The following is a 15,258-nucleotide window of genomic DNA, read 5'->3' as shown; positions in this document are numbered from 1 at the left end:
CTCCACATAAACGACCGCTGCATCCACCCATGCATACTGATGAATGGAATATGATATTAGATGTGCGTGGTCCCGTTCCCTGCAGTTATTACTACAGTATCCCTAACCTGCCATATAGACTGAGGCTAGCCCAGCACTGCTATCAGGCCCCAGGTAATGAAGCCTCACCCAGACAGTTATTTTATTCAGGTTTGGAGGGCAACTCTCAGCAGGGTATCGACATCCTGTCAGAAAGTCATTTTCAGACTTAGCCATGTGGATAGCCCCGAGCCTCTGGCCGTCCCTGCATCGTATCAGTCTCCATCTGCATGGTCTGCCAGACTACACTAAACACTCCTCACCCACCCGGGTCAAGGAGAGGTGGCCAGGACTCTCACGCTCTTCAGTTATTAATGATGTCAACAGGTCAGATTATGATGTATGTAATACTCTACTGTCCCCTTCAGGACGGGGGTTAGAACTGCAGGCTGAACAGAAGTTTATCAGTTTGTGTTATACTGTGTTATTATAAATATACATTATGTTGATGTCCTCAAATGTTAAGTGATTAGTAACTCATCCCTCCCCTATCCCCCTCTAGATCTCTGAACTATGGAGGAATAGGAGCCATCATCGGTCATGAGTTGACACATGGATATGATGACTGGGGTGAGAGAACTTCCCCTTGTCTTAAATGTGTCCTAGAAAAGCCTCAAATCCAATAGGGTATGAACAATTGTAGCCTAACAGTAGTAAAACTGTAATGTCAGTATAATATCAGTTCTGAATAAGGGGTTCATGTCTTTGTCCACATTGGTCATCCTAACTTAAGCCTCTTGCCCCCCATCTAAGTGGGTTGTCACTATGCTGCAAGGTACGGAAGTTCCGCCTCCCCCTATCCCAACCAATGAAATCAGACATAGTAAAAGGCTATAGCCAACTGTACCTTTCAGCGTGGTCAAATAGTGACCCCCATGCTAAGTGATGTCATCTTACTCTTAGGGGGACAGTATGATCGCCATGGCAACCTGAAGCAGTGGTGGACGGAGGAGTCATACAAGAAGTTTCAGAAGAAAGCAGAGTGCATCGTCAAACTCTACGACAACTTCACCGTCTATAACCAGAAAGTGGGTGCATAGCATACCTTGTTGTACTGCTTACTGGACACTCACACACACCTGTAATGGGAGTTGTAATGGTATCTTTCCCCTGTGTGTCTGCAGGTGAATGGCCGTCTGACCCTGGGGGAGAATATAGCAGACATGGGAGGCCTTAAACTGTCTTATTTTGTGAGTGAAATCTTCCAATAGACTGTGCTAGCTGTCAATCATGACTGATTACTCTCTGTCAGGGATCTATTCAATCTGCATTACGGAAGTTCAGCTTTAACGCATCATTGACATTTAAAAGAAATGTTCCTGCTTTAGAGGAGAATGCATTCATGGTAAACACTATGTTGGCTCAATCGGAAATTATCTTTAAGTTTCTATCACATTGAATAGAGCCCTCGGTCACTGTCTCTATGGACTAATGACAAGCTGTCTGTAAACCCAGAACTCAAATCTCATCTCTCTACCTCTATCCATTTCTGTTTCACTCTCTCCAGGCATATCAGAAGTGGATCAGAGAACATGGTCCAGAAAGACCTCTCCCTGGACTCAAATACACACATGAACAACTACTCTTCATCGCCTTCGCACAGGTACAAACTATGTAGTGTTGTTTCGGCCTGGGAATCTTTTTGTTGTTGCAGTGGGAGTAAAGATGATATTTTTTACTGCAAACTGTCTCCTATTAGAACTGGTGTATGAAGAGACGGTCTCAGTCCATATACCTGCAGCTACTGACTGACAAGCACGCACCAGAGCATTACAGGTACATACACTTCCTCACTTTTCTGATGTGCATCAGCCTATCACAGGCCGTACATAATATGAATCGCCTCTCTGATTGGACCATTATCTCTCCCCTCCACCCCTGCAGGGTGATTGGCAGCGTGTCCCAGTTTGATGAGTTTGCCCGAGTGTTTCACTGTCCAAAGGGTTCCCCCATGCATCCTGTTAACAAGTGTTCTGTATGGTGACCTCTGAACTCCTCCACCCACCAACAACTAGAACTTACCTGTGACCTCAACTCTCCTCACCAATCTGTCTGAGGTGTTCTGTTCAGATTCACTTCCATCTCAATCCTGGGACTACCTTTTTCTCTTATCACAGAATTTGCAAGCAAATAATGTCCTCACCACCAGGCAAAACCATGATCACTTCACTGTCTACTCATGTACATATCCAGTGCTTGACTTGGGCAGGAGGTCACTGGTACGGAGTACTGGCACCTCAAATGTTCTACCGCTTCAGCTCCTGTTCCTCTTATAGAATATTATTAGCTCAAAGTATTGTGGAGCTCCTGTACGCAAAAGGAGTACCGGCACCTATTTCAATCCAAGTCAAGCACATCATTTATTTAGATTTACTTTTTGTGTCATGGGATTACCTTTTTGGTTTTGAATTGGCATGTCAATTCATTAATTATTTGCATCACTTAAACATCAGATGTTGACAGTAGTAAAGAGCGTTATTAAATCATATTGAAGGGATTGGGGATTGTACTGCCAGTATGGACTGCATTCACTCAGATCAGTGTTTTGCCTGCCAATGTTTTTGGGAGTCTTTTCTATGAGGTAAATAGTGGACACTGTGCTGCCGTCCAGTGGCTGAACAGAGAAGTGGTCTCCGATGTGGAGACCTTGTTCGTCTTGACTGTTGTTACCGGTCTGGCCTTGTGGACGCCATCGGAATGGTGTTACTGTGCGTTTGTACGGTTTTGAATCCATAGTGACCTTTTGCTCAGGATTTGTAGCTAAGTGTGTCCCCAGTGGCAAAGAATAGTGATGGAACATCATGGACTAGTCTGTCTGAACCATCAACCCCTCACACCTTGGTGAACTATGCTTCTCAATCCACCGGAGACTCCAATCTCCCAATGTCTCACTGTCACACCCCAGAGTATGGATTCTTTAGCATGACGATTGTGTTTAAGATAGAAGCATGAACCTGTTGAACAACATCATCCATCCTATTGGTTTATGTTAACTCTAGGGCCTTCCTTGATACAGCGCATACTCACTCTGAATGCCCCTGGCCTGCACAGCCAAGAAGCTTTCAAAGGAAGGATCAATGTCATAACAAATCATCTACCTTCTGTACATACAAAACTGTGAATCCAGTCAAAAAAACATTTGTACACAGTAATATTATAATTTTGTATGAAGAATCTAAAAATAAGAATAATCTTTGTATAAGTTATAATTGTACAGTTCTTATTCTGAAAACAGCATGTTCAAAACCAGCTTTACACAGTGCAGTCTGAGATAAAAGGATGACATCACAGTTCTCATCTCGCTCATATTTCTTGGTGTTCAATGTTTTGGATAAATAAAAGGGATCATTGTGTGATGGGTTGGTTTCTCCATGTGCCTTGGTCCAGTGCGTGTACTATACAGTATGCGTGTCTTATTGTGTGTGTGAGTGTGTCAGTGCATGTATCCCACCAGGTTTGTATCCATTTGCAATGCGAGCCAGCTCTCTCTTGGTCTCCCAGCGTTGCATGGTGGATGTCCATCTCTCCCACTCTGGAGGTTCTGGAGGCCTGCTATCACACCGAGTCTGGAGCATGAAGAGTAAAATAGAGAACTTTTAAGTCTACGTCCAGAACCGCTCTCATCCTGTTCAGATACACATCCCCATAGCCACTGGGTAACTGTCTGTAAGACAACACCACTCTCATCCTGTTCATATACACATCCCCATAACCACTGGGTAACTGTCTGGAAGACAACACCACTCTCATCCTGTTCATATACACATCCCCATAACCACTGGGTAACTGTCTGGAAGACAACACCACTCTCATCCTGTTCATATACACATCCCCATAGCCACTGGGTAACTGTCTGTAAGACAACACCACTCTCATCCTGTTCAGATACACATCCCCATAGCCACTGGGTAACTGTCTGGAAGACAACACCACTCTCATCCTGTTCAGATACACATCCCCATAGCCACTGGGTAACTGTCTGGAAGACAACACCACTCTCATCCTGTTCATATACACATCCCCATAGCCACTGGGTAACTGTCTGTAAGACAACACCACTCTCATCCTGTTCAAGTACACATCCCCATAGCCACTGGGTAACTGTCTGGAAGACAACACCACTCTCATCCTGTTCATATACACATCCCCATAGCCACTGGGTAACTGTCTGGAAGACAACACCACTCTCATCCCCTGTTCATATACACATCCCCATAGCCACTGGGTAACTGTCTGTAAGACAACACCACTCTCATCCCCTGTTCAGATACACATCCCCATAGCCACTGGGTAACTGTCTGTAAGACAACACCACTCTCATCCTGTTCATATACACATCCCCATAGCCACTGGGTAACTGTCTGTAAGACAACACCACTCTCATCCTGTTCATATACACATCCCCATATCCACTGGGTAACTGTCTGGAAGACAACACCACTCTCATCCTGTTCAGATACACATCCCCATAGCCACTGGGTAACTGTCTGGAAGACAACACCACTCTCATCCTGTTCATATACACATCCCCATATCCACTGGGTAACTGTCTGGAAGACAACACCACTCTCATCCTGTTCATATACACATCCCCATATCCACTGGGTAACTGTCTGGAAGACAACACCACTCTCATCCTGTTCAAGTACACATCCCCATATCCACTGGGTAACTGTCTGTAAGACAACACCACTCTCATCCTGTTCAGATACACATCCCCATAGCCACTGGGTAACTGTCAGTAAGACAACACCACTCTCATCCTGTTCAAGTACACATCCCCATAGCCACTGGGTAACTGTCTGTAAGACAACACCACTCTCATCCCCTGTTCAAGTACACATCCCCATAGCCACTGGGTAACTGTCAGTAAGAAAACACCACTCTCATCCTGTTCAAGTACACATCCCCATAGCCACTGGGTAACTGTCTGTAAGACAACACCACTCTCATCCTGTTCAAGTACACATCCCCATAGCCACTGGGTAACTGTCTGGAAGACAACACCACTCTCATCCTGTTCAAGTACACATCCCCATAGCCACTGGGTAACTGTCTGGAAGACAACACCACTCTCATCCTGTTCAAGTACACATCCCCATAGCCACTGGGTAACTGTCTGGAAGACGACACCACTCTCATCCCCTGTTCAAGTACACATCCCCATAGCCACTGGGTAACTGTCAGTAAGAAAACACCACTCGCATCCTGTTCAAGTACACATCCCCATAGCCACTGGGTAACTGTCTGGAAGACAACACCACTCTCATCCTGTTCAAGTACACATCCCTATAGCCACTGGGTAACTGTCTGTAAGACAACACCACTCTCATCCTGTTCAAGTACACATCCCCATAGCCACTGGGTAACTGTCTGGAAGACAACACCACTCTCATCCTGTTCATATACACATCCCCATAGCCACTGGGTAACTGTCTGTAAGACAACACCACTCTCATCCTGTTCAGATACACATCCCCATAGCCACTGGGTAACTGTCTGTAAGACAACACCACTCTCATCCCCTGTTCATATACACATCCCCATAGCCACTGGGTAACTGTCTGTAAGACAACACCACTCTCATCCCCTGTTCAGATACACATCCCCATAGCCACTGGGTAACTGTCTGTAAGACAACACCACTCTCATCCCCTGTTCATATACACATCCCCATAGCCACTGGGTAACTGTCTGTAAGACACCACTCTCATCCTGTTCAAGTACACATCCCCATAGCCACTGGGTAACTGTCTGTAAGACAACACCACTCTCATCCCCTGTTCATATACTCATCCCCATAGCCACTGGGTAACTGTCTGGAAGACAACACCACTCTCATCCCCTGTTCATATACGCATCCCCATAGCCACTGGGTAACTGTCTGTAAGACAACACCACTCTCATCCCCTGTTCATATACTCATCCCCATAGCCACTGGGTAACTGTCTGGAAGACAACACCACTCTCATCCTGTTCATTTACTCATCCCCATAGCCACTGGGTAACTGTCTGGAAGACAACACCACTCTCATCCCCTGTTCAAGTACACATCCCCACAGCCACTGGGTAACTGTCTGTAAGACAACACCACTCTCATCCCCTGTTCATATACTCATCCCCATAGCCACTGGGTAACTGTCTGTAAGACAACACCACTCTCATCCTGTTCAAGTACACATCCCCATAGCCACTGGGTAACTGTCTGTAAGACAACACCACTCTCATCCCCTGTTCAAGTACACATCCCCATAGCCACTGGGTAACTGTCTGGAAGACACCACTCTCATCCCCTGTTCAAGTACACATCCCCATAGCCACTGGGTAACTGTCTGTAAGACAACACCACTCTCATCCCCTGTTCATATACTCATCCCCATAGCCACTGGGTAACTGTCTGGAAGACAACACCACTCTCATCCCCTGTTCATATACTCATCCCCATAGCCACTGGGTAACTGTCTGTAAGACAACACCACTCTCATCCTGTTCAAGTACACATCCCCATAGCCACTGGGTAACTGTCTGTAAGACAACACCACTCTCATCCTGTTCAAGTACACATCCCCATAGCCACTGGGTAACTGTCTGTAAGACAACACCACTCTCATCCTGTTCAAGTACACATCCCCATAGCCACTGGGTAACTGTCTGTAAGACAACACCACTCTCATCCCCTGTTCAAGTACACATCCCCATAGCCACTGGGTAACTGTCTGTAAGACAACACCACTCTCATCCTGTTCAATACACATCCCCATAGCCACTGGGTAACTGTCTGTAAGACAACACCACTCTCATCCCCTGTTCAATACACATCCCCATAGCCACTGGGTAACTGTCTGGAAGACAACACCACTCTCATCCCCTGTTCAAGTACACATCCCCATAGCCACTGGGTAACTGTCTGTAAGACAACACCACTCTCATCCCCTGTTCAAGTACACATCCCCATAGCCACTGGGTAACTGTCTGTAAGACAACACCACTCTCATCCTGTTCAAGTACACATCCCCATAGCCACTGGGTAACTGTCTGTAAGACAACACCACTCTCATCCTGTTCAAGTACACATCCCCATAGCCACTGGGTAACTGTCTGGAAGACAACACCACTCTCATCCTGTTCAAGTACACATCCCCATAGCCACTGGGTAACTGTCTGTAAGACAACACCACTCTCATCCTGTTCAAGTACACATCCCCATAGCCACTGGGTAACTGTCTGTAAGACAACACCACTCTCATCCCCTGTTCAAGTACACATCCCCATAGCCACTGGGTAACTGTCTGTAAGAAAACACCACTCTCATCCTGTTCAAGTACACATCCCCATAGCCACTGGGTAACTGTCTGGAAGACAACACCACTCTCATCCCCTGTTCATATACTCATCCCCATAGCCACTGGGTAACTGTCTGTAAGAAAACACCACTCTCATCCTGTTCAAGTACACATCCCCATAGCCACTGGGTAACTGTCTGTAAGACAACACCACTCTCATCCCCTGTTCATATACACATCCCCATAGCCACTGGGTAACTGTCTGTAAGACAACACCACTCTCATCCCCTGTTCAAGTACACATCCCCATAGCCACTGGGTAACTGTCTGTAAGACAACACCACTCTCATCCCCTGTTCATATACACATCCCCATAGCCACTGGGTAACTGTCTGTAAGACAACACCACTCTCATCCCCTGTTCAGATACACATCCCCATAGCCACTGGGTAACTGTCTGTAAGACAACACCACTCTCATCCCCTGTTCATATACACATCCCCATAGCCACTGGGTAACTGTCTGTAAGACACCACTCTCATCCTGTTCAAGTACACATCCCCATAGCCACTGGGTAACTGTCTGTAAGACAACACCACTCTCATCCCCTGTTCATATACTCATCCCCATAGCCACTGGGTAACTGTCTGGAAGACAACACCACTCTCATCCCCTGTTCATATACACATCCCCATAGCCACTGGGTAACTGTCTGTAAGACAACACCACTCTCATCCCCTGTTCATATACTCATCCCCATAGCCACTGGGTAACTGTCTGGAAGACAACACCACTCTCATCCTGTTCATTTACTCATCCCCATAGCCACTGGGTAACTGTCTGGAAGACAACACCACTCTCATCCCCTGTTCAAGTACACATCCCCACAGCCACTGGGTAACTGTCTGTAAGACAACACCACTCTCATCCCCTGTTCATATACTCATCCCCATAGCCACTGGGTAACTGTCTGTAAGACAACACCACTCTCATCCTGTTCAAGTACACATCCCCATAGCCACTGGGTAACTGTCTGTAAGACAACACCACTCTCATCCTGTTCAAGTACACATCCCCATAGCCACTGGGTAACTGTCTGTAAGACAACACCACTCTCATCCCCTGTTCATATACACATCCCCATAGCCACTGGGTAACTGTCTGTAAGACAACACCACTCTCATCCCCTGTTCAAGTACACATCCCCATAGCCACTGGGTAACTGTCTGTAAGACAACACCACTCTCATCCCCTGTTCAAGTACACATCCCCCTTAGCCACTGGGTAACTGTCTGTAAGACAACACCACTCTCATCCCCTGTTCAAGTACACATCCCCATAGCCACTGGGTAACTGTCTGTAAGACAACACCACTCTCATCCCCTGTTCAGATACACATCCCCATAGCCACTGGGCAACTGTCTGTAAGACAACACCACTCTCATCCCCTGTTCAGATACACATCCCCATAGCCACTGGGTAACTGTCTGGAAGACAACACCACTCTCATCCCCTGTTCATATACACATCCCCATAGCCACTGGGTAACTGTCTGTAAGACAACACCACTCTCATCCCCTGTTCAAGTACACATCCCCATAGCCACTGGGTAACTGTCTGTAAGACAACACCACTCTCATCCCCTGTTCATATACTCATCCCCATAGCCACTGGGTAACTGTCTGGAAGACAACACCACTCTCATCCCCTGTTCAAGTACACATCCCCATAGCCACTGGGTAACTGTCTGGAAGACAACACCACTCTCATCCCCTGTTCAAGTACACATCCCCATAGCCACTGGGTAACTGTCTGGAAGAAAACACCACTCTCATCCCCTGTTCAAGTACACATCCCCATAGCCACTGGGTAACTGTCTGTAAGACAACACCACTCTCATCCCCTGTTCATATACTCATCCCCATAGCCACTGGGTAACTGTCTGTAAGACAACACCACTCTCATCCCCTGTTCATATACTCATCCCCATAGCCACTGGGTAACTGTCTGTAAGACAACACCACTCTCATCCTGTTCAAGTACACATCCCCATAGCCACTGGGTAACTGTCTGTAAGACAACACCACTCTCATCCCCTGTTCATATACACATCCCCATAGCCACTGGGTAACTGTCTGTAAGACAACACCACTCTCATCCCCTGTTCAAGTACACATCCCCATAGCCACTGGGTAACTGTCTGTAAGACAACACCACTCTCATCCCCTGTTCATATACACATCCCCATAGCCACTGGGTAACTGTCTGTAAGACAACACCACTCTCATCCCCTGTTCAAGTACACATCCCCATAGCCACTGGGTAACTGTCTGTAAGACAACACCACTCTCATCCCCTGTTCATATACTCATCCCCATAGCCACTGGGTAACTGTCTGTAAGACAACACCACTCTCATCCCCTGTTCAGATACACATCCCCATAGCCACTGGGTAACTGTCTGTAAGACAACACCACTCTCATCCCCTGTTCATATACACATCCCCATAGCCACTGGGTAACTGTCTGTAAGACAACACCACTCTCATCCCCTGTTCAAGTACACATCCCCATAGCCACTGGGTAACTGTCTGTAAGACAACACCACTCTCATCCCCTGTTCATATACACATCCCCATAGCCACTGGGTAACTGTCTGGAAGACAACACCACTCTCATCCCCTGTTCAAGTACACATCCCCATAGCCACTGGGTAACTGTCTGGAAGACAACACCACTCTCATCCCCTGTTCAAGTACACATCCCCATAGCCACTGGGTAACTGTCTGGAAGACACACCACTCTCATCCCCTGTTCAATACACATCCCCATAGCCACTGGGTAACTGTCTGGAAGACAACACCACTCTCATCCCCTGTTCATATACACATCCCCATAGCCACTGGGTAACTGTCTGTAAGACAACACCACCACAGATACACATCCCCATAGCCACTGGGCAACTGTCTGTTCATCCCCTGTTCAGATACACATCCCCATAGCCACTGGGTAACTGTCTGGAAGACAACACCACTCTCATCCCCTGTTCATATACACATCCCCATAGCCACTGGGTAACTGTCTGGAAGACAGCACCACTCTCATCCCCTGTTCAAGTACACATCCCCATAGCCACTGGGTAACTGTCTGGAAGACAACACCACTCTCATCCCCTGTTCAAGTACACATCCCCATAGCCACTGGGTAACTGTCTGTAAGACAACACCACTCTCATCCCCTGTTCAAGTACACATCCCCATAGCCACTGGGTAACTGTCTGTAAGACAACACCACTCTCATCCCCATAGCCACCTGTTCAATCCCCTGTACACATCCCCATAGCCACTGGGTAACTGTCTGGAAGACAACACCACTCTCATCCCCTGTTCAAGTACACATCCCCATAGCCACTGGGTAACTGTCTGTAAGAAAACACCACTCTCATCCCCTGTTCAAGTACACATCCCCATAGCCACTGGGTAACTGTCTGTAAGACAACACCACTCTCATCCCCTGTTCAAGTACACATCCCCATAGCCACTGGGTAACTGTCTGTAAGACAACACCACTCTCATCCCCTGTTCAGATACACATCCCCATAGCCACTGGGTAACTGTCTGTAAGACAACACCACTCTCATCCCCTGTTCAGATACACATCCCCATAGCCACTGGGTAACTGTCTGGAAGACAACACCACTCTCATCCCCTGTTCATATACACATCCCCATAGCCACTGGGTAACTGTCTGGAAGACAACACCACTCTCATCCCCTGTTCAAGTACACATCCCCATAGCCACTGGGTAACTGTCTGGAAGACAACACCACTCTCATCCCCTGTTCAAGTACACATCCCCATAGCCACTGGGTAACTGTCTGGAAGACACCACTCTCATCCCCTGTTCAAGTACACATCCCCATAGCCACTGGGTAACTGTCTGTAAGACAACACCACTCTCATCCCCTGTTCATATACTCATCCCCATAGCCACTGGGTAACTGTCTGGAAGACAACACCACTCTCATCCCCTGTTCATATACTCATCCCCATAGCCACTGGGTAACTGTCTGTAAGACAACACCACTCTCATCCTGTTCAAGTACACATCCCCATAGCCACTGGGTAACTGTCTGTAAGACAACACCACTCTCATCCCCTGTTCAAGTACACATCCCCATAGCCACTGGGTAACTGTCTGTAAGACAACACCACTCTCATCCTGTTCAAGTACACATCCCCATAGCCACTGGGTAACTATCTGTACACATCCCCATAGCCACTGGGTAACAACACCACTCTCATCCCCTGTTCAAGTACACATCCCCATAGCCACTGGGTAACTGTCTGTAAGACAACACCACTCTCATCCCCTGTTCAGATACACATCCCCATAGCCACTGGGTAACTGTCTGGAAGACAACACCACTCTCATCCCCTGTTCATATACACATCCCCATAGCCACTGGGTAACTGTCTGGAAGACAACACCACTCTCATCCCCTGTTCAAGTACACATCCCCATAGCCACTGGGTAACTGTCTGGAAGAAAACACCACTCTCATCCCCTGTTCAAGTACACATCCCCATAGCCACTGGGTAACTGTCTGTAAGACAACACCACTCTCATCCTGTTCAAGTACACATCCCCATAGCCACTGGGTAACTGTCTGTAAGACAACACCACTCTCATCCCTGTTCATATACACATCCCCATAGCCACTGGGTAACTGTCTGTAAGAAAACACCACTCTCATCCCCTGTTCATATACACATCCCCATAGCCACTGGGTAACTGTCTGGAAGACAACACCACTCTCATCCCCTGTTCATATACTCATCCCCATAGCCACTGGGTAACTGTCTGGAAGACAACACCACTCTCATCCCCTGTTCAGATACACATCCCCATAGCCACTGGGTAACTGTCTGGAAGACAACACCACTCTCATCCTGTTCATATACTCATCCCCATAGCCACTGGGTAACTGTCTGTAAGACAACACCACTCTCTTTGACAAGACACAGAATAAAGCCATTGAGACGAACACCTCAGGCCATTTTCATAAAGTGTCTGATAAATTTATTTGGATCACACAACTGGTGTTAAAATTCCCACCAAGGGCTTTCAATAAGGTGCATAAAAAATGCTCAGGGCAAAGTCATGGCCGTAATTCAAAAATATCAAATTGGATGGTTCAAACCCTGATATGTTTTTCCAGCTATAGTTCTGCACGTCGTCTTTGTTAACTTTGGTGGATGGCTTTAAAATCAGCACTACAATGAGATATTTTTTAACAGCAAATTTACTCAGTACCTCCTTTTTACTAGAAATTTCCTTCCCTGAAAAATGTGAACAGTCTGTGTCTGCAGCCGAGAAAGTTCTCAGCTCTTTAAAGCCCCCCCCCCCCCAAGAGAACCAAACATTTACCCAATAGAGCTAAGAGGTTTGAGGACTATTTATAAGTTAGTGAATAACTGTAATTCTTACTCCTACATATTGGACAATTTTCTGAATTTCTCAGCCAGTTAAGACATACTTTTCACTCAGGGATTTTAGCACTCCCTAGAGTCTCTTTCATTGAGTTTAATGGAGTCACTTTGGGAGAACTGTGGTAAAGAGGTACCATTGAAACACCAAACAAAGAAGGCATAAAAGCTGAGAGGACTGCAGACTCATTATTAGTGAGAGTTGATGAAGTGATATGAGAGAAAAGCACCTTTCTGTTGCGTTTGCATGATGAACTGTGTGCACCCCCTTTACTGCTTCCCGGGGTGTGGTCTCCATTTTCTTGTGGTTCCTCGTCCCCCATGGATCTGTTTGGCTCTCCATCACTCTTCAGGCTGTCAAACTTGGACCGGAACCAACTGTGAGCTTCCTCTAGGTTCTCTGATATCTGAGTGTGGGATCAAGCATGATGTCAGGAGAATTCCAATTCAGTTCAACTTCCCTCACTCGTCAGGGGCTATTTGGGTGTACACGCTTAACAGACGGAGATACAGAGTAAGATAATTAATGACCAAGCAAGGAGGTGATGAAGATGAGGGAGCAGGACAAATGACTGGGTGGTTGAGGGAGAGATTACCTGCTGTGACTCCAGGCTGACCTCTTTCATTTTCTGCTCTGCCTGGTCTTTGGCCTCCTGCAGCTTCTTGATGCTCTCCTCCAGCCTCTGCTCAGACAAACACAGAAACACACATATGCAGACTATAAACAGACATGGCTGTCTCTCAATATGCCATCAAAGTCAAGAAGTAAAGTAGATTAAATTAAGCCATTTAAAAACATTGAGTTAAGCGAGGCTGGCTTATGACAGAGATACGTAACCCCTGCTAACCTGACACTTGTCTTGCATGACGTGTCTCAGCTCCCTTTCAGCCTCTAGCTCCCCCTCCTGGCTGGAGGACAGGCGCCGTAGCTCCCGTTGGAGGGATAATGTCTCGGACCGGAACTGCTGGATCAACTCACTCTGAAAACAGACAGGACAATGGTGACTGATGTATACCATACTGGAAACATCCACAGGTGTAGCAAGTGTGAGTAAGGTGTCCTACCTGCTCATAGTTCTTCTTCTGATACTGATCCTTCAAGGTCTTGAGGCTCTTTAGTTCACCTTCCATGTCCTGAGTGCAGAGGGAGAACACGAGTCACAAAAATAGGACATCTGGTTTAGCAGGTGCTTGTCCACAAGATGGCACCAACAGACCCGGCCACCCTGTTTCTGACTCCTAGCTAACTTTGAAGTATTTTTGAGTATTTTGTGTGTTAATTCTTACATTATTTGCGCAGAACATTTCTAGTCAGACATTAAGATTGTATTATTATTATTACTATGATTATGTGTACTTGTTTGACATTTTACTGCATTGTTAGGAGTTAGAAACTTAAGCATTTTGCTGCACCCTCTATAACATCTCCTAAAATGTGTACTCAACCAATACACTTTGATTTGATATAGTAGACAGTACTGTAGATACTTTTATTTTCTGAGAGTTGCCCAGAGTGGCTCTATTATCTAGGTGTTGCTTCAGCTGTGTCTTCTGATCTCTGAGACGGGCTTTCTGATTGGACACCACTTTCTCCAACTCAGAGGTCTTCTCCCGCAGCTCCCGATTTGCCCTGGAGAGGTCACCTGACCTAGATGACAAGTCCTCAAGAGCCTTTCTCAACTGAAGAGAGAGAGACACACACAAACAGAAGGGAAAGATAAATAAAGAGGGGTGAGGAAAGAGGAAGGATGATATTTAGAGTTCTGACTGATGGACAGAAGCGATGGTGTATGAGAGAGTGTGCAGTACCTCTGAGATTTCTCTCTGTGACAACCTATTCACGGAGTCCCTCTCTTTCCTCATCCGAAGCTTCATCGATTCCAGATGCTCTGACCATCGACCAATCTCTGCCCTGGCCTCAGCCAGCTCCACCTCTCTGACATACACGCAAAATATAGACATGAATGTCGCTTTCACGAATTTAAACCACACATAAATAAACTCCCACTATCCACATTAGTCCCTGTTAGTTACCTCTGTGTGATGGTGCTCTGGTGTTGGTCTCTGGCTCGGTCCAGGTTGGCCTGCAGTGTGCTGTTGGCCAACACAGCCTGCTCTAAACTTTGGGCTAGTTTCTTGTTATCTAGCCTTGCCACATCCAGGGCCTTACGCAAGGGCTCCAGCTAGACAATCAAACATATCTTTGTAAACTACTATTATTAGTACTGAAAGCTAAGAGCAGTTTGTGGGTATGTGTGTATATGACTCATTAATGATGTAGTTACCATTTTGTTTTTCTTGGAGTTACTTGTTGCCATGATGTCTTGGAGCTTTTCCACCTCTGCCTGTAGCTTCTGAATCTCTCGCTGACCCTGCAGTCTGAAAAACACATGAATGTTCAAACATACA

At 46.5% G+C, this 15,258-nt stretch overlaps 2 protein-coding genes across 2 annotated transcripts in view; one reads left to right on the top strand and one right to left on the bottom strand.

The window, feature by feature from the left end:
• The window catches only part of LOC139385916 (endothelin-converting enzyme-like 1), a 24,300-nt gene extending 20,831 nt beyond the window's left edge, over window positions 1-3,469 (top strand). Inside the window, exons 12-17 of the mRNA XM_071131208.1 lie at window positions 581-648; window positions 982-1,106; window positions 1,203-1,268; window positions 1,586-1,681; window positions 1,778-1,854; window positions 1,963-3,469. Coding sequence (XP_070987309.1) covers window positions 581-648; window positions 982-1,106; window positions 1,203-1,268; window positions 1,586-1,681; window positions 1,778-1,854; window positions 1,963-2,062 — 532 coding nt within the window. The 3' untranslated portion in view covers window positions 2,063-3,469. The remainder of the gene's footprint in view (window positions 1-580; window positions 649-981; window positions 1,107-1,202; window positions 1,269-1,585; window positions 1,682-1,777; window positions 1,855-1,962) is intronic.
• Window positions 3,282-15,258, bottom strand: part of LOC139385913 (coiled-coil domain-containing protein 150-like) — a 24,158-nt gene continuing 12,181 nt past the window's right edge. The window contains 9 exon segments of the mRNA XM_071131206.1: window positions 3,282-3,644; window positions 13,080-13,256; window positions 13,446-13,532; window positions 13,698-13,829; window positions 13,915-13,983; window positions 14,338-14,529; window positions 14,659-14,785; window positions 14,884-15,032; window positions 15,135-15,228. Of these exon segments, the coding sequence (XP_070987307.1) occupies window positions 3,492-3,644; window positions 13,080-13,256; window positions 13,446-13,532; window positions 13,698-13,829; window positions 13,915-13,983; window positions 14,338-14,529; window positions 14,659-14,785; window positions 14,884-15,032; window positions 15,135-15,228 (1,180 nt within the window). The 3' untranslated portion in view covers window positions 3,282-3,491.

The sequence above is a fragment of the Oncorhynchus clarkii genome, chromosome 27 (assembly GCF_045791955.1).
Source record: "Oncorhynchus clarkii lewisi isolate Uvic-CL-2024 chromosome 27, UVic_Ocla_1.0, whole genome shotgun sequence".
NCBI classification, from domain to species: Eukaryota; Metazoa; Chordata; class Actinopteri; order Salmoniformes; family Salmonidae; genus Oncorhynchus; species Oncorhynchus clarkii.
The sequence above is the reverse complement of the archived record's forward strand: the minus strand, read 5'-3'. Positions and strand labels throughout refer to the sequence as shown.